The sequence below is a fragment of the Peromyscus leucopus genome, chromosome 5 (assembly GCF_004664715.2).
Source record: "Peromyscus leucopus breed LL Stock chromosome 5, UCI_PerLeu_2.1, whole genome shotgun sequence".
Lineage (NCBI taxonomy): Eukaryota > Metazoa > Chordata > Mammalia > Rodentia > Cricetidae > Peromyscus > Peromyscus leucopus.
In genome coordinates this window covers 69,583,332-69,603,726 of record NC_051067.1, presented here as the reverse complement: position 1 = coordinate 69,603,726, position 20,395 = coordinate 69,583,332, and the positions used below count along the sequence as shown (strand labels likewise).

Sequence of the window (20,395 nt, the reverse complement as noted above, 5' to 3'; positions counted from 1 at the left end):
ATTGAACAGATGTATTTGTGGAGAGGAGTGTGAGAAACATCAAGGAACAATGTTCTGTGTCACTGGTTCTGTTACTTTCTCCTGTTTCCAGGAACTCTAGGGAGACTGTTTGTTTAAGGCAGGCACTCTGAGCAGTTATTATTTTAGTCAGTCCCTTGATTGATAGACAGACTTTTCACGAAAGGCAAGTTTGAACCTTGCTTGCCTCACTCTGACATGAAGATGAACTCCAGCATATTAACCAATACCACAAACTTTAATAAAGATGGGAAAAAACCTTTCCCTAAATATATATATTTCCCCAATTAATCCTTCAGAAAGAATCCTATTCTCTGAATGGAATGGCAACATTGCTTAGATATGTATGTTCCTAAAAGGAAAAAAATAAGGTGTCTTCATATACTGCAATCATGCATTTTTGTATTTTTTTTTCTGAAGCATATCATTCTTGGAAGAGAGGAGAACAAAATATGCTAAATTTAAAAGAAAATATGACCTGAAGTTAACTCCTGTTAGATTATGTACATAATGTTTCCTCTCCTCCCCTCCCTCCCTTCCCCTTCCCTCCCCTTTCCTCCTTCTGCTACTTCTCCCTTTTAACAGGTTCTCACATCCTAAATTCACCTTTTCTTTGCTGACATTACAGGTATGCACCACTACAACTAGATCCACATTTATGCAGTTATAGGAGTTGAACCCAGGGCTTTCTCTAGGCTAGGCAAATGCTCTACCAACTCAGCCTGACAAGAGCCTTCTTTAATGCTTGAGCGCCTCTGCAGAAACAAAGTTTATCACTCAGGAAGCCCATTGCATCTCTGGGTCCTTATGATTAGTAGAAGCTTTTAAAAATGGACCCAAATATACACCTCCTCAGTTTCTCCTCCCAGATCCTATACTATGACAGAGACCTTTCCAGAACAATTAGCTCCCTGGCTCATATGACACCCCTTTGCCACCATGCTCCTCCTTTGCTTCTTTCTGCCAGAACTCCCCCTTTATCTCATTAATTTGCAGTATGAATTTCAACTCTTAATTCCTCTCTGCTGAGGCTATGTTCCCATGCAACTGGATAGAGAATGAGCGCCATCCTCCACTTCTGTAACATGATTCTTTTTTCTGTTACATAACTGGCAGTGCTGGGGCCATTGAACCCAGCCCCTTGCATGTGCTAGGTCACAAAAGAGCTGAACTTCAGCCCCACATGATGCATTTTACATGCCTGTCACATACTATGAGTGATACACATTGTGATTACTTCTGACAACATTTCAATTCCCTTTACATAGGCTCAGGCTACATCAGATTTTCTCCACATCGAGCTTATGCACATTCAAGATTCTTGTCTAGTTATAAGTTACTGAACCAGAGTGATATGTTCCAAGGCCAACACCAAATGAGAAAACTAAGAAAACATAAGATGAGACATGAATTCACATAAAATGAGGAGAAACTGGGAATATTAGTAAGAAAGAATTATTCTTTACAAAATCCCCAGGACTTCATTTCACCCCATGATGATGCATAATTATAACAAGTTTATTTCTTTTATCAAAGAAAAGTTTGTCTCATTTTGATAAAAAAACAGCAATTCTACTTCTAAACTTGTGCTGAATATAAATCCGTCATCACAGAATCAATGTTCAAAAATGAATTGTAATACATGATTAGGTTTTTTTATCTATTTAAAATTTATTTTAATCACATTGCTGATTATAAATACACGAATTAGCTGAAATTTGAACTATAGACATAGAACTAACGACTAATAATTCACTTGCTGAATTTGTTTTTGCTTTGAAATAAAAATTGCTTTGTTTACACTAAGGTTTTATAACCTAATCATCACAATAAAAAGTAAAATAACTCATTCATAAAGGTAAAATAGCCCCCTTGTAAATGTAAAATGCCTTTTGTTAATTGCTTCTCATATAGTAACAAAAATCACGATTAATACCATTGTTTATAATAAATTTCTTCATAGTTATTATTCCCTGCATTCTTAATTATTTTGATCTCTGAAATTCAAATTTTAAATATAATTTTTATACACAAAAATAATGTAATGCAAGCATGAATATGTTGATAATCCATATATTTCAGATAGCAGTATTATATCTATGCCTAAAATGTCACACATGTGGATTCGATGGAAAAAAAGTAATTTAATAATGGAACACATTGACTATTACATGTAACAATAATTCTTGTTGAAATCAACATTTCTATGATCCATTTGCATAAATAGGCTTAAGTATTTATTTTAGTAGAAGATGGTTACCAAAGCTACAGGAAGAGATTACTTAACAGTTGGTACTCTAAGGACAGAACCCTAGAAGAAAGCATTGGAATATCAAAACCATAAATTATGTGCTTTAAAATGACACTGTTCAGGTTTGCAAAGACTCAAGGGAACTGGAGTTTTTTATTCACTTATTTATGGCAATCTTTTATTTGTGAAGACCTTTGCTATAGACCTACCCCCTACCCCGTGTGTGTGTGTGTGTGTGTGTGTGTGTGTGTGTGTGCACCTGAGCACACACATCTGTATGCCTGTGTCATGCATATTTCAAGTTTCATGATCTTATCTACCATTAAAAAAAAAAACAGGAAGTAGCGATTAAGAAGGACTTTAGTAGAAAGCTCAATGAAGTACAAGATACTTTACTCAGTATTTTTAATAATTCTTCCCAATGAAGTGAAGTAAATATTTCGTTAAATTAGAAATGTTGTTTTAGTTTTGGGAATTTAAGTGAAAATATACCAATCAGCGAAGTAAATGAATGATGACAACTAGGAAATGAATCTTATTTTGATGACTACCTGTAAAAAGTAATCACTATGAACTCTACATGATGTCTCAAAGTATCTAGTGATGTACATGATAATATTCTAGCCTGTTAGAACAAAAAGCAAGGACAGAAAAAACACAGACATCTGAATAGTGACCCTTTTTCAGTTTTATTTTACAGTGTGTGTGGGGAGGTGAGTGGACAGCTTTGGGGACTAAATTCTCTCCTTCTATTATGTGAGATCCCAGAATAGAACTCAGGTTTTTGGGCTTGGCAGCAAGCACCTTTACCCACTGAGCCATTTTGCTGGCCCTCACTTTTTGAAGTAACATTTTGTAATCTACTTTGCTTATGTTTTGTTTAAGCTTTGTAAATTGTCACCCAATGATGTAGCTTCTTTGACAAGGGTGTAAGAGCATTTCAACCAGCTTTGCTGTCTTACCCTGCTTGCAGGCACTCATGAAAACTTTTACCCCCTCTAAGAATAGAAACGAGAAGTAATATATTTTGATGCATCATTCCCCCTGCCCCCCGTTTTCTTGAAGATAACTATGAAGTACCTCAAGGGCAAAATTCACTTATAAGAAATGTGCCACTTCAATAAAGAAAGATTCCTGGTCCTCTGGAATGGTTTCTCTATTTACTATATTATATGGGTTTGCTAGTGATCATGTCATCCCAGTTCCCCAGTGTTATTCACACAGCAGCTGGAGAGTGAGATGGCAAATCCGGTAAACATGCTTTCTTCCCATGCAGCAGCAGCTGGGACCTTGCCTGTCTGTCTCTGGCTCCCTTCCTGGTGGCACTGTAGACTGCCAGGAAAAGTTGAGGACCACAGCGGCCTGTGTTCCTTCATATTCTCTATGAGTCGTTGTTATTCACAAATATTTCTTGGGATAGGAAACCCACAGAGTATCCAGTGGCTCAAAGAACCCTTGTCTTGCACAGACTGCACACCAAGCTGAGGAGTCCTGAGCTGGAGTGATGGCTTTGCAACCAGCTGTCATAGAACCTGAGCAAGAGGCTATACCATCTTGTCTTCATTTCTCTGCAGGACTGGACTCCAAAATTGAGTTGGAAACACACTGCTCACGCAGGTTTTAGGCACTGAAGTTTCTGCTTGTTAGTATTTATCTGGGTTTTATAGTAACTACAGAATTTAATCAGAGTACCAATAAATATACAATTAAAAGAAATAAGAATCACACTCTGTGATGTTAACATTGATAACTGTTATTTTCTACACCTCCATAAATGCCTATACTACAGAGTAGAATGTAAAGCCCTTATAAGTTTTTAAGCTACAACTCTGCATGAAATGCACTTGAGGTGAACACTTGGGAAATCCTGTGCTTCAGCTGGGGGAAATCACAACATCCCCCATTTGCATGCATGCTGAGGTTTCTTTCTGCTTCATGATTCTGTGATTTTGTTCATCAAAAACACTGGGCACTTTCGTGAAAGGCAGATGTTTTGGTTCTCCAGAAATAAAAAGACTTTCGAAGCACAAGGCAAATGTTTTGACTTTGTGTTGAAGTTTTTGTGAAATTAGTTTGCAGCTTCTGAATCAAGTCAGGGTGCACCGTGTAGGAATAATGGAGTGGGTTCTCCCCTTAGAGAAGTTCACTGTTTAGGCCAGCAATATGTTTTTATTTATATATTTTACGTAACGTTGCTTTATTTTATCAATATATGCCAAGAGTTCCATAAAAGTCTTGTGATAATGGTAATCATACTTACTTAAGTACTTACTTAAGTACTTACTTACTTTTATCAATACTTATATCAATACTTATCAATACTTACTTATTTTATCAATATATGCTAAGAGTTCCATAAAAGTCTTGTGATAATGGTAATCATACTTACTTAAGTACTTACTTAAGTACTAAACTTAAGATATATTTAAAACTAACTATTCAATGTGAAATCTGTAATTTAAGCCATGCACTATCTCTTCCCTCACTGGCCTGTTGGTCCCATGTCGTGGGCAGCTCTTGTTTACTCTGCTTAGGGTTGGCACACAGCGGAGCTCAACAAATAATAAACAAATGGACTAGTTGATGGTCAAAATATCAGTTGCTCATGGAGCTTCTGTGTCCTTAGGTTACTAATTTCTTGTTTCTGCCTTGTCACAATTGGTTGATTTCTAACTTGTGACAAAGAGAACCAACATTAACACTTCTTTTCCAGTCTTCTTTCCCCTTCTGAGATTATTTTCATAAACCAGTATTTTCCAATAGAATTTTAGGGCAAGGCATAGAGGTCATTCAAATCTGTCTAGTGGACACAGTCAAGAGGAAAATTCAGAGAAAACAATTTGGAGAGAGCAGGTTTTTTTTTTTTGTTTGTTTGTTTTTTTTCCTGCAGCCCAATCTGGTCTTAAACATACAATTTTGCCTTAGCCTCATTAGTGCTGGAGTGTATCAAAATGACTTTTGATCATTTGTACTTATTTGAATTGTCAAGGAGATATTTAAATTCATTTCTGTGCATGCATATGTGCATGGGTGTGTGCAGTCATTTAAAAAAGAATTAAAGTTTGTCACATTTCCAGTGATCCATCATTATATAGAGTGCTGTATTTTGGGGACACTTTATACCCAGAAAGTTCTTCAGAGGATGAATTGGTATGTTTACCTACAGGCAAAACCAGCACCGGTGCATCACGTTAGTGCCTTTCTGAACTAGAAATGGTACTGACTGTTCCTATAACCCTTGCCATTATCATTTTTATTTTTTTCTATCTTTACCTTATCCCCTTGTTGGACCCCTTTCTTTCTGAGGATATTTGCAGCATCATCAGCAGGTTGAGAAAGAGGGAGAGAGATGAATGCACATATGCACTCATATTCATAAAAATGCCAGTATTTCCCTCATATAATCTATTTCTGAGAGTTGTACTATATGTCTTGAGTTTTTTAACAATTTGTTTTTAATGCAGACAGAAAAATCAACCCTACCCAGGTGTTCAAATGTGAAGTATTGTTTAAATGTGCTAAGAAAATTCAACAAAGTGGTCAGTATGAATTTTCTGAGGATTACTAATTACATTATTTTGCTTCAAATCTTAATAGATTATTTCTTTCATGGTGGTGGGCGAGACTGAGGCTGTACCTCAGTGGTAGAATTGTTGCCTGGCATGTGTGAGGGCCCAGATCCACTCACCCCAAATGTAAGAAATATCTATTTTGCATGATTTTACTTATATAATGATGTTTTCTTTGTCCAAGCCTAGATTTAATTTTATGCATTTTTCTTATAAACTTTGAGTTTTCTATTCTTTATCTTTAGTGAAAATTATCACAAATCACAGAATTCATGCCTAGAAATATTCAGCAATTGTTAAATTTAAAAAGAAAACTTGGACATACTGACTAATCCAAAGAGGTACCAGTTTTATCAAAATTTGTGAAAAATTTTAAAATACATTTTCATGTGAATCACTTTGTTTAAAAACAATATACTGTATTAAAAACATTTTAAAGCACATGTAGATATGACAGATTTTGATCAAACCAGGTATCTTTTAGAAAATAACAATAAAGTCAGACAGATACCAAAACTACAAGCTGGTCAGCATAAAACTCAAAGAAAATGCTCAGCCCTAAATCTGCAGAGGATGATGGAGAAATACAGGTGATAAGTTAGTGAGAATGAGACTATGTGCCAGGCTAAACAGAAGGATGGGATAGGAGGCTGGGGCTCCTGTGTATGAAGACAAAGATGTAAACCATGGATTCACCTGTTTGAACAGTTTACTGAGTGATGGTTTGCTTTATCACCTCATTTCCTGCCTACAAACAAGAAGTTTAAAAGCTGAATCCCATGTAAACATTATATGATGACACATGTCTATGCCTACAAAATGTGTAAAAGCTGGTACATATTTTCTGCAAGAACAAAATATACAGATAATGGCCTATGTCCTTGTTATCATTACTCAAAATGGAAAATAACAACTACATGAATAGGTACACATATTTGGGCAATGGTTTTGGCATGATTTATTAATTATTTAAACTGTTTAATTCTTTTTGATGATCCTACTTTGAGGAATCTATTTTAAGAGCCTAGTGTATGTGTTCAGTTACGCTTTACACTACACTTTTCCTTACAGCCAAGGCAGAAAACCCTTAGCAGAGAGGAGCAGTAAGCAGCACTGTCCAGCGGTTAAAGGTTTGATTTCTGAAGTTGGAGCATCTGTGCTCAAATTTTAACTGTGTCACAGAGTGAATGAGAAATGCTGAGTCAATCATTTAAGGTCCATGCCTCAGCTTCCTTAGGTCTGAAATGAATATCATCCTAAGCCATATCCCTTCATTGGGAGTTAAATGAGGAAAGAGGGGAGAAAATCTCTTCCTTCATCATGTATGCTCACAAAAGGGCTAATTATAAGAAGAAGAGATGAGAAGAGTGGGTTTGGGGAGAGAGGTCTTAAAGTGGGAAATTAGTTGTATGAGTTTTGGTACAGGTACGCAGGCAGTCACTACATTTAGTTTGTGTCATACAGGAAAAAATTATTTATTGACATTGAGATTTCACTATAAAACATACAGCAGAATATGTTGAGTGACACTTTTGACACCATTGAACTTTGAATAAATTACTAAAAATTAGTCTGTTTTGCTAGAATCACTGACAACAATGTGCTGTAGTTTAATTGATAATGTGCAATTTATTTAATGAAATCTGTATTTGATGGACTAATGGTCCCTAAAGATGTTCACGTGAAGTGGAAAACCTATCAGTGCTATGTCCCAAGGCACATTGTAGGTCATGGGATGAAGAGGTTGTTATTACTTAGTCAAGTGAGTCAAATGGAAACACCAAGGAGGCAACAGGGTCAGAGTTAGCTGTGATGGTTGAAACAGACCATGGAATGGTAGAAAGGGAGGCCAGGAACCAAGAAACACAGACAACCTCTAGAAGTTAAAAGCAGCTAGGGAAAGATTCTCCCTGGAGAAATTAGGAGGACCTAGCCCTGCCAATACCTTGACTTAGTGAGGCTGAATTCAAACTTCTGACTTCTTGCACTGTAAGATAATCTGTGTGCTGCTTTAGGTTTGTGGTCATTAGTTTCAGCATCTGTAGGGAACTAACATGGCATCTTAAATGGTGAGACAAAGATTTTTCTGATTTTGATTTCTAGGTCTTTATTAGGTTCTTCTGCTTTCTGAATTACTTCTTGTGTGCATAACTCAATCAATATACAGCTATTGAATGGCTTTGAAATGGAATAGTTGATAGCCCTTCCAAAGAGTTGATAATAAAATAGATATGGCATTAAGCCAGAGTATCAATTTACATTGCAGTAAAGCTATACTGTCATTTATTGGTTGAATATTAAGTTATGTTACAAAGACTTCCAGAAGGTTGATTACAGTATTAATGGTATTATTTCTGTATCCTACTACTATAAATGGCTCTCTGTTTTGCCTTTCCACTGTTCTAATTTTCTATAAGTAGTATCACTTTCATGATGACAAAGCACATCAGCATTTTAATAAAGAAACGGCAATCTACTATGAAATATGAAACCTAATATAAGCAATGCCACTATATTCAACCACAGGTACCCAAATACTAATCTAATGAACCATTAAACATTTTCAGAATCATAGGCCTGCATGTTCCAAGTTGTATGGTCATCATGTGTCTGTGGCTTGGTTTAAAAAAACAGTGGTTAGCTTTAATAACGGTCCAGTTACAAACATCCACTGATCAGCTCCCATGAAGTGCATGAACAGAACAGCAGGTGATTTGGCGAAAACAATTTTAGCAGATTCTGGCAATCAACTCAACAAAAAAATGAAACCAACAGAGATTAGAATAGGCATGGAGCTTGCAGACTGATTCATCTTCCATTTTATGGAAGTGGAAAAATGAGTTATTCCTGAACTACGGCTGTTTGCTCTTGGAAAAGTCCTTCCACCCTCATAAGCCTCATTCTTTCCCTGTTAGATATGAGGGTACAGGATTAAATTGACCACAATGTTCTCCATAGCCCTCGTACTCCACAAACACATGACTACAGAACAGTGCATACACAATCAGGATTATAGACTCCAGTTATTAATCCAGGAGACTAAAAAAAGTCTTCTGCTGGGTTTTATAGTCCCATTTTGCCAGCATACAGGTGTTGCCATGAATTAGCTTCAACCACGTTCATCACGGTGACACCCTACACAACATGTTGCTAATGCCCTTAGCATCCATTATTTCACAGCATCCTCTTTTTTCACGATGTCAGAAAATAAACTGGAGTGTACTAAAAGATTCAAACATGTGTTGGCTTCAGGCAGTGGCAGCCTGACGCCTGGCTGGTCAACTGAGACTTGCAACTTGTCTCTTGTCAGCTCTTTAAGGAATGTATTCATAACCCCGGGTAAGAGGCCCACATTTTTCTAGGAAAATCAGACACGTTAAAACAACTTAACTGCTTTCCAACTAAATTCAAGCCCTGATGCATGCCCAATAACTACGAGGTGAAATGAGGATGCCATGTCTGGAGTCTGCCTTAAATGAAATTTTACTCTAAGTTTGAAATGTCAATAGATATTTACAATGCCTTTTGTATTTTTTCCAGGAAATACTGATAACATGCCTGTTCTTTGAAAGAGACTTGGGTTACTTAACTTAGATTTCAAGAAATTTATGAGTCTTGCAAGGCAGAATAATCACACACAGATTGAGCACTAACACAAAACAGAAAGATAAATGTCAAAGGAAGACGCGGGTAAAAGAAAAATCAAATCCACATGTTCTGTCAGGGAGATGTATGCAGAAAGCTTACATGGTGCATGTCATTGAAGGCTGCTGAACACCTGAATTCAAGAAATAAGGTGGAAGGAGACAGCTCTTTTGATGGAAGAAATAGAATGAACACTTTTTTGCAGGGGTAGGTTTTGGGGCATTCAGGGTATATCTGGAGAAGATAACAGTAAAATACAGTGGTAATTCCTATTCCAAGCTGGAGAGCCATGGCAGAGAGATGGAAATAATGGATGAAATACGGATTGCAAATATACTGAACAGCCACATAAGGAGATCATACTTTATTCTGTAGATAAAAGAGAGCCATTTAGGTCTTTGACACAATTATCTAATTGATCTACACTCAGCCATTCTTATTAGAGGTGCCAATGGTAATTTTCATCCTGTTGTTGTTAAAGCATTATCATTTCTCACTCAACAAGTGGACAAGATTCCAAACTGTTTTGCCATATATTGTGCAGTGAATTCAAATTCAACGCTCATGTGTCTGAAAATCTGCAAGGGCAGATTCCCTTTGTCACCCTAGCATTTCAGCACTGTCTGCTGTTAGAAGAGGAATGCTTCTATAAAATCCTACCATGAAAGTTGCAATTGTGAGAGACATAGGAAACCCTTCTGGGCTAAAAAGAAGAATTGGTTTTGCTGACTGTATCTAGAGGTTTTGAGGCTCCTCTGATCCAGCCTTCTAGACCCTCATGTTTGGCCACGGCTCCTGTACATACTCCATGTTTCTTTTGGCATTGGAGCTAAACCTAAGGTCTGTATAGGACAGAACAGCATCAAATCAATCTTACTGTGGATATATGGGTATGCACTTATGCAGAAATGAATAAATATATCCATGTTATACACAATGGCAGTATCACATTGTATCTCATTTTTATATCTGTCATTTTGTGGTGAAAGTTGTATTTTCTGTATACTTTATGAGCATTTTGAGAACAGACCTACTTTATTGTATTATATACACAGCCAATTTTCAATGATTATTTATTTATCAATTTTGTCAAGTCCTTCTTTCTCCAGGATAGGCTGGATTTCCTCCTAGCACAGGAGAACAGCTGGTTAACATATTTAGTATAAGAGGACCCGAAAGTATGGTTTTTATTTTCCCTTAGGTCTCTAAGGGGAAGATGGCTTGTTGGTTTAAGAGCTTCAGAGATAAGAGGTCTGACCTCATCATCTGAAAGTAATCTATCAATGTGGACATGAGTGGGTGTGATGTGTGTGACATCAACCAGCCTGACACTGACAAATCACGTGCCAAACATTAAATCCAGGTGGTGTTTGCTATTTCAGACAGTCCATCCACCAGCATGGCTTTCATGGCTGGATTTGGCACTCACCTCAATGAAGAAGATGCTAGCTGCTGATGTTGGGTGGTGATACATATAAACTGTCACCAGAACGGCCGCTGCTATAATGAGGACCAGGATAAGAATTCCAACGATGAGGCCGGCATGGAGGGTTCCTCCTTTCTTCTCAGCTGCACTGTCATCTGTGGAGGCTGAAAGAAGATCCCAGCTGTCAGGTCCTTCAGATGTGTACTCTTAAACTCAAATTTTCATTTGTGGAAAATTTGTATATGTAAGGAAGTAACACTGAATCTTTATTACATCAGTTCAGGCTTGAGTGTGTCCACACAACTTACATCTGAAGTTATTTAAGTAACCAAACCCATAATATTAATGGCTAAAAATAAATTTAATGTTTTTATTGGTGCTGGGAGTCAAACCCATGAACGTGTGCATGTTAGGCAAGTACTTTACTGCTTAGCTACATCTGCAGCTCCTATAGTAGAATATCGATTTCTAGTTTCATAAACACAACTAGTGTAGCCTTTTGGGTATGGGTATATATGTTTGTGTGTGTGCACATACACATGTGGGTGTATTGATCTTGTATGTTTGTTGATGTGGGGGAGCAAGTCAATGTTGAGTAACTTCGTTAATTGCTCTCAACTTTGTTTTTAAGACAGGATCTCCTGCTTTAACTGAAGCACTTTGGTTGGCCAGACTGTCTGGGCATGCTAGGACTGCAAGCACAGGCTTATCTTTTTACGTGAATGATGGGGATCTGAATAAACTGACTAAATCCTCTCATGAAGCCCTCTTTCCCTCTTTGATTAATCACTTATAACCACTCAAATTATGAGAAAATCTCAGATTCTGTTTAACTGTACAATACATTTAACTCTCTCTCTCTCTCCAAACTGACACTGTTTTTGCAAAAAAAAAAAAAAAAAAAGACTGCTTTAAAAAAAAACAACCTCGTATTCTGTATAAAATTTTACATAGGTGAGTATTCCCTTTTTTCAGTTGGCAACTTAGACGTTTTCAAAAAGTCTTTGCATGAACCTCAAAGCACAGCTCTCAAAACGCGTTTCAGATGGAAAGGCTTTTTGGAAGCATTAGCAGTTGGAGGCAGAATGACCCTTGACTAATTTCATTGCTTTCTAAAGGGAAGACTCGAGCACAAGAGAAGATTCCAGGATGTCACAGCCTGGTATCATTTTATCTGAATTCTAATAAGGTATGTGCCTTTGTATTGACAGTTTTCTGAGTTAGTAAATGGGGGAATTTAATTTCCAATATAATGACTATCCAACCCAAGTTAATCAACCACATAAAATAAACCCATGAAGTATTCTAAGATTCTGAAATTTTTGATGACTACTCAGGCATTTGGAGAGCATCCCACATTATGTGTTGTAGGTAACTGCATGCTAGTGTGTAATGTGATTGGTATTGTTGAGTCATTAGCTAATTCTCCAGATAGACAGATGTTCTAGAAAAGTGGTTCATAATCGTTATATTAGCAGCTCTTCTTGTGCTATTCTTACCCCTTGCTTCTATGTTTTAATATCTTTTCCATTAAATGACTTCATAAGCATCGAGGTTTTTAGTTTGTGGCTGACTTTAAGAATTTGTTAGTAAAATACAGACATGGTTTCCTGTCAGGACGAATGGTTGAAGTGAACTTACAGAATTCTAGATAAAACAACGAAACCTCATAAAATCCTTCATAGTCTGTCTTTAATCCCCTTTCTTCCTCCATTCTTCCCCCACTTCCGTCTTTCCCCCTCTCTCCTGTCTTCTTTTCTCTCTGGCCTTTTGTCCTTTCTTCCTTTTTCTCCTCCTCCCTCCCCCCCTCTCTTCAGTGGTAGGTCCTAAAATCAGAGCTTAATCCTAGATCTCCTTTCATTTTCCCAAATTCATCACTTGCTCTTTGCTTGATCCTTGGTATTCAGTGATCCTTTTCTAAATCCTAATACTCAAAATGCTAGGTTTTTTTTTTCCCATTACGTAAATTTAATAGAAAAGACTATAAAATTTAAAGGGCAATTCATTATATAAAGTTGCTTTGCAATAGACAGATATGTTTGTTGTTTTGCATATATCCTGTGAACAACTCTAAGAGGTAAGCATTATGGTTGAGGTAACTGAGGCCCCAGGAAATTAAGAAATGCACTAAAGCTGGAAAGTTACTAAATTAGTTCTGGGCTCAATCAGGGCAGGCTGACTGTAACTTCAGCTCTGATCACCATTTCCTCAGCTAACACCGAGCTCTTAGCACTTCTCTTCCTTTTTATTTGACATCATGAGTCTGGCATATAATTCTGGAAAAAATCTGGTAATTTTAAGTAAAGGAAAAACAGTTTAAAAGACAGTTCAAAAGTTAGCTTTGTGCCATTAACAAAGGTGGCAGTTGTGCCTCTCCTGTGACTTCCCCTAGGTCAGTGCCTCTCCTGAGACATCTCCTGGGTCTCTGGCCATCAGAAGCACTTTCTCAAGTTTAGGGAAAGAGCAAGTTGAGAGTGACTAAGAAAGAAAAATAAAAGAATAATAAAGGCCATTGAAAACAGGTGACAGCCACTGGAAAGACATTGCCATGAAAGTGGAATATGGCTTTAGTAAGTGACTTCATCTCCCTTGTCCTCAGTTGCCCAGTCTGCACTATGACATCAATGACATAGAGTTCCTGGAAGAACTCAACATCTGCATACATAGGTCTAAAGGGTGCCTCTGGTATATAGTAAGCATTTCTTTAATGCTAAGCTGTAATATTATTACCTTATGTTTTTATATGAAGCAGATTGAGGGAAATTATAGTGACGGATTCCTAACATCATAAAACTATATATTTGGCTTCTTTACTCAGTATGCATTTACCACTGTATCTTACGAATTGACGTATTATTATTTTCCAAGATTACGACATGTTACTTTCTTAAGAAAACAGGATTGATTAAAAATGTTACTGTGGGGCAGAATATGATAAAATTGGACACTTGGGTCATATAAAAAGTCTTTAATGTTTCTATGAACCCATGTGTAATCCTACCCCTCCCTCCCACCACCTCTTGCAGCAGCCCTTCCTTGTTCTTGTCTTTCTCTGAACTCCTTCATCTCTGCATCCTCCTGTTTTGCTCTCCATTCCTTTACTGGTGTTTTATCTCTCCCTTTTCTATTGATCCACCAGGCAGCCAGCATAGGTCCTATGGTCTCTATGGGGTTCATGTTCTCAGCCTCACATGTCTGATGAGTTCAGGACATCAAAGGGGATATAAAGCTCTGATTTGACCTCAGGCTACGGTTTACCAAGTGGACCAGAGGATGGAACAGCTGAAGAGGCAAGGTGCTTCCTTGGCCAGGAAAAAGTGAGCAGAGGATATGTTCAATTTAGTAAGATCCCAGTCAGAACTAAAACCATTACTGAATTGCAGGACCTCAATTCCCAGTCTTTGGAATATAAAATAAAACCAAATGTGCATATCCAAGATCGTAAACCTTATTTCATCCCCTTTTTTAAGGCATAAATGTTAGCTCTCACCATCATTACTCAGTCATGTTAGACATACAGATTTAAGTTATGTTATCACCCTCTGAAGTATACATTTATTGTTTTTGTTTTTGTTTTTTTTTTTTTTTTTTTTTTTTAGATATTTAGATTCCTGGTGATGTCTTGTATTCTTTGTGTAGAGTTCAATTTGTTGCTAGGTAAATAATCATTTCACAGTCTTTCAGATGATGATGATGTTAATAAAATAAGCCATTTTCATAGTTTATTAAACACTGGCAACCATAGACAAATATTTACTGACCTATGAATGTCAAGTGACCCTGATGTGTCAAATATCATGTTGTCATAAGAACAAACAACTTAAGGAGAAATGTAACACTTAATTTTAAAATATTACAAAATATGTTAATGTTAATTTCAGAATTATTTCCAGTGATCATCTATGAAAAGAGATAAAAGGCACATGTATTTTTTTTTGGAGAATATATTTTTCTCCTCCTATGTAATTTATCCAATATTATTTCTTCTCACATGATTCTACAAATACTGCAAAAAGACATTAGCTGTTTTCTAAGGACTTTACAGATCAGAAACCAAGATGTTATTGGGATGTTAAAGTGTGCTAAACTGGAACATCTGCATTGATATGTTGGATTCTAAGTTTTCTATTTTGTTTCTAATTTATCACCACATCTTAAACAATGCAGTAGGATATACATATGGTTATCTGTGGACAACATGCTGGGGTCATCTGTGTCCAAATTTATGAGCATCTCAATGCTGAACTGAAATGCTAAAAAAAAAAAAAAAAAAAAAAAAAAAAGTGAAAGCAAGTCCTTGGTAACACCTATCATTGGGAGTTAATTCATGTGCCTCAAGGGAAGACCCTCCAATGAATTGATATACCAATACTCCTTCGGGAAAGACAATAAACTAAAATGTCAACTTTGGAAAACAATCAGTGCTGATCTTTTAAATTGGCAGAGAGAAGCATTACAAAGACAGCACATGCACAACTCTGCTCACGCCTCAGGTACAGACTTCTTGTGATGCTTCTTGGAGTCCATAAAGTAGAATGTTCAAGCATAGTCACAGGAGTCTGGTCATGAGACCAAAATTCGTATGCTTTTCTTCGAAATAGGCTTTTTTATTCATGTTCCATAGGAAAATAGACCAAACAACTATAATTCAATATTATACACCGAATAATTCAAATCTTCAGTCATGTCTTTAGCTTTAAATTGAGTACTAAACTAAAGGGGATTAATGATGAAAAGCAGGGAGACATCATAAAATGAAAACACCAGACAAAGTAGTGAATATTAAAAATAAACATTAAAAGTCCGCACAGTGAAGGCATTTTTGTAACATGTTTAAGACATGATTTAAAACGTCAGTGGAACATAGAAACTCAATAATATCAAAGATAGCACACTCTCATTTGATGCTCTGGGTGACTCAAGGAGGACCTGTGGCTTCTTAGGAGTTCACACAATGATGATCAGCATTCAGATACAGACAGGACTAACAACTGTCACATCCGTCAAAGCAATTTGTTGTTGCTGGCTGAGTTTTCATCACTAAAATGGTGAACACGACAGATTTCTAAAAGTAGAAAATATCCAAGACTTTACGTAAATTGACTTGTTTACTCGATTGCAGGGAACATTTATGACTAAATGAGCTGATAGGAAAAGTGGAAGAAATAAAGAGATAGAAAAAAAGAAGAAACTTTTACAATTTAGTTCTCTCACACTTCCAAGTAGAGTGGTGGATTTTTAAACTCTGTGTCTCCTATTCTTTATGAGACTTTTCTCAGAATTTATGTGTGCATGGCAATGACATTCTGCATTTAGAATTAGGCATATGTAATATGATAAAATATTCTAACATATTGCTAAAGAGACCTGTGCCTATTATCATTAGTCCTTAAAGTATGAGAATAAAGAAAAACTAAAAATTCTTGTCTAAAATTGTATCCCCTTTAGAACTAACTCTTCTTCTGGCCTAAAAATGAGATGCTTCAGCCTATAAATTCCATGCTGTATTAATACCCTTTGGGGATTGAAAACCTGATGGATTGTGCAAAGTCTTGTACAAATTTGCTCAAAATCCATAAATCTTACATGGACATTGCCAAAATGTTCTTTCTTAAAGCTTTGGAATGAAGTAGAACTAAAATTGTCTTAAATATCAGTGTTCCACGTTTTGATTAAAAACACACAGGCACACACACTTTTCCTTGTGGAACATAATCCAACTCATTTACATACTAAAGCAAATACTGGAAAATCATGTGATAAATTTTTTAACTAAACTGATTCTCCTTCGCAAGTTTCCTTGTAACTGATCTGATTTTGTAGCTTGTTTGTTTCCTGCCTCTACCTTTACTTTTTATACTCATGATCATGACCTTGACTGAATTCAATTTTCCCTTGATAGTTTATGCATTTTACAAATTTCATGATTCAGTTTTTCAGGTTCTTAACCTGGCAGTTATCATTTTATAGTTGTTTCTTAGTTTACTGATATTTCAAAATATTTATGGCATGTGTTCACACATGTGCTTTCACGTGTGCTTGGGCACATGCATGCATTCATGTGTGTATGTGTGTGTACGTGATTTGTATATGTGTGTGTATATGATTTGTGTGTTTGTGTATGTGTGTGGTGTGTGTCTTTGTGTGTTTGTGTATGTATGTGGTGTGTGTGTTTCTGCCGGTGTGTGTGTGTGTGTGTGTGTGTGTGTGTGTGATGTGTGTGTGTGTGCCAGTCAGAGTCTAACATTACAGAGTTGCGTCTCTCTTCTCACCTTTATGTGGTGGATTCTAGAGGTAAACTCAGGTTACAAGGCTTGTAATGAAGCATCTTTTACTTACTGGGCCCAAAAGTTTTCAAGGATGAGGGTGACCTAAAGTAATTGATAAAGCATACCTGATTCCCAATACTGCTACGATGCATACTGTGACATTGTCATTTATGGGAATTAGTAAGTTCAGTAAAAAGAAATGAAGGCAGGTACACACACACACACACACACACACACACACACACACACACACACACACCAAATGTATATTATAGGGTGAAAACAGCATTTGCAAAGGCAGTGGATGAGCCCCACTTTTCCCAGTCTTTCTTACTGCCAGGTGACTATGAAACTTCATTCACAGATGCCTTTGAAATGTTCTAAGATGAGTAAACTTAGAGTATGAAAATCTCATTTTAAAATCAATAATACATCACTTTTTATCTTTGAAACTGAAGGTAATATATCTTGAAACCTTAATATAAGAAATTCTTGATTTAATCAAAATGAAGGGTTGAGACATAGTGAGAGTTTGTGTCTAGACATAATGAGTTGTTAGTACTTTTACTCTGAGTGTGTGCAATCTTCCCAGAGTGGATTGACGATATTTACAGCCACTAAAGGACCTCAAATAAAATTTTGGGGTTATCCAATTTGGCTTTCCCATTCTTATGTTTACATGTGCTACTCTCAGTCATCATCCACTGGCCCTCAAATATTTGCTTTTATCATTACCTGTGGCTTTAAGGCTTTAAATTTTTCCAAATGTTAGCTTTCTATATCAAATTATCTTCTTTATTTAAGATGCATTTACAATTTTCTTGTTATTTTTTTCCTTTTAAAAATTCTTTGGAAATTTCAAACATGAATATACTAGTTACGGGCATGCTCACACCCAACTCCCTTCTCTCATCCTATCCTCTCCCCTTCTTCTCTCCCACAAGTCACATCCTACTCTGATGAACTTTCTTTTGACCCACTGAGTTTAATTATCACTATCTGAATGTGCAAGGGTAGGGGCTTTCTTAACTGGAACACAAGCACCTTATTATCAATAATTATACTACTGACTCCCTCTTCTCCAGCATCCATAAAAATTGGGGGGAAAATCTACATTAGAAGAAAATCTTATTGTTTATGTTTTCAGCTAAGTATAAAATTGAAGGACTTCATGGGATATTTCCTTGTAGAAATTCCTGCCAAATACTTGCATGGTTAAGTTATTGGGATTTTCAATTATAGGAAAAGTTAGCAATAGGTTGCTAAAGAGTGTATTAATTATGGAACACCAAAGGTGTGGTTGACAAAGTATTGTCAAGGTTGAGTAAATGAGAAAAAAGTGGTTCTTTGCAAACCCATCTGTACCATAATAAGTCATTAATGTTAAAGCAACATTTGTATACATAACCTAGCTATTAAATGAATCACCTATTGTGAACATAGACAAGAATCCTCTTCAGGACTGGGCATCAGCTCAATAGTACAATGCTCATTAAGAATTTGGAAGGCCCTGCACTCCATCCCCAATGCCAGGAAAAGATCTGGTATGACAATAGATATATTATTATTATTTTTTTGTTTTTTGAGACAGGGTTTCTCTGTGTAGCTTTGTGCTTTTCCTGGAACTCACTCTGTAGCCCAGGCTGGCCTCGAACTCTTGGAGATCCACCTGGCTCTGCCTCCCAAGTACTGGGATTAAAGGCGTGTGCCACCACCGCCCAGCACACAATAGATACATTTCTCCAACACTAACCTGATACACAGCCTTTAGGCTGCCAAGAATAGGAGCAGCTCACACTGTCTGATCAAAAGGACAAGAGTGTCTCTTCCATTCTGTGTCCTATTCAAAAATGAGCATAACAGTGCTTCCTAACCCATGATGGCTTTGAAGACATGGGGTGATGCTTATAAAGTGGTCGGCATTGGTCTTCACATATGGTGGGTATTTGGTGAAATGTCTGCTGCTACTGCTGTTCAGAATAATTGCTATCCTACGCATTATGATGCTCTATCAATCATGCTAATATTATCAGTAATGTTGTTGCTGAAATAAATATACCATAGAGTTTCACCTGACCTTTAAAGAAGAACTACACTGAAGTGTTTCAAATTATTCCATATGATAGAAAAGGAAGGAATACTTTCAAATTTATGAAGCCAGAATTATACTGATAGCTAAAGCTAAACTTAATAAAGATGCAATGAAAGAAATTATAGACCTATTTTCTTGATGAACATAGATGCAAAAATTCTCAACAAAACACTTGCAAATTCATCTACTACAATCAAATATGCTTCATTCCAGGTGTGCAGAGATGGTTCAACATATGTAAGTAAACACCAGAGCTTCAATATAGACTCAGGGAAAGAAATCACTTGATAATCTCAGTAGATGAAAAAAAGTCCTATGCAAAATTGAATAAATCAAAAAATATGATAAAAGCTCCAGTGAGACTTGAGATAGAGGGAACATTCCTCAACAATGGTTATATAAAACAAGCCTAGCCGGGCGGTGGTGGCACATGCCTTTAATCCCAGCACTTGGGAGGCAGAGCCAGGCAGATCTCTGCAAGTTCGAGGCCAGCCTGGGCTACCAAGTGAGTCCCAGGAAAGGAGCAAAGCTACACAGAGAAACCCTGTCTCGAAAAACCAAAAAAAAAAAAAAAAAAAAAAAAAACAAGAAACATAAAACAAAAAACAAAAACAAACAAACAAAAAAACAACAAGCCTATATATAAGGTCATGCTAAATGTGGAAAAGCTAGAAACATTTCTATTAACATCAAAAAAGAGACGAGACTGACCAATGTCCATGCACCTTTTCAATACAGCACTTGAACTCTTAGCTAGAGCAATACAACATAGAGAAGAGTTATAAATATGAAAGGAAGAGGTAAAAGTATTCTTTTTAAAATTATGTCTTTAAATTTGTGAGATATGATTGCATCGTTTCCTCTTTCCTCTGCCCCCTCCAGAACCTCTTTGTTGTCTTTCAATTTCACAGCCCCATTTTTCATTAATTATAGCTAGGTAGGTAGGTAGAAAGATAGTACTGAACACATAACTACAACCTGCTCAGTCTGTATAAAGCTACTTGTATTTTCAGAATATATACTTAAAAGACTCTAAGAGTCCATCAGAGAACTTCTATAACTGATAAATACTTTCAGCAAAGTGGCACGGTAAAAAATTTAATGCACAAAAATCAGTTACTTTCC

At 36.6% G+C, this 20,395-nt stretch overlaps 1 protein-coding gene across 2 annotated transcripts in view; it reads right to left on the bottom strand.

Moving 5' to 3' along the window:
• Plxdc2 (plexin domain containing 2) overlaps positions 1–20,395 on the bottom strand; it is a 401,580-nt gene that overhangs the window by 17,111 nt on the left and 364,074 nt on the right. For both annotated transcript variants that reach the window (XM_028870488.2, XM_028870489.2), the window contains one exon: positions 10,913–11,073. In XM_028870488.2, coding sequence (XP_028726321.1) covers positions 10,913–11,073 — 161 coding nt within the window. The remainder of the gene's footprint in view (positions 1–10,912; positions 11,074–20,395) is intronic.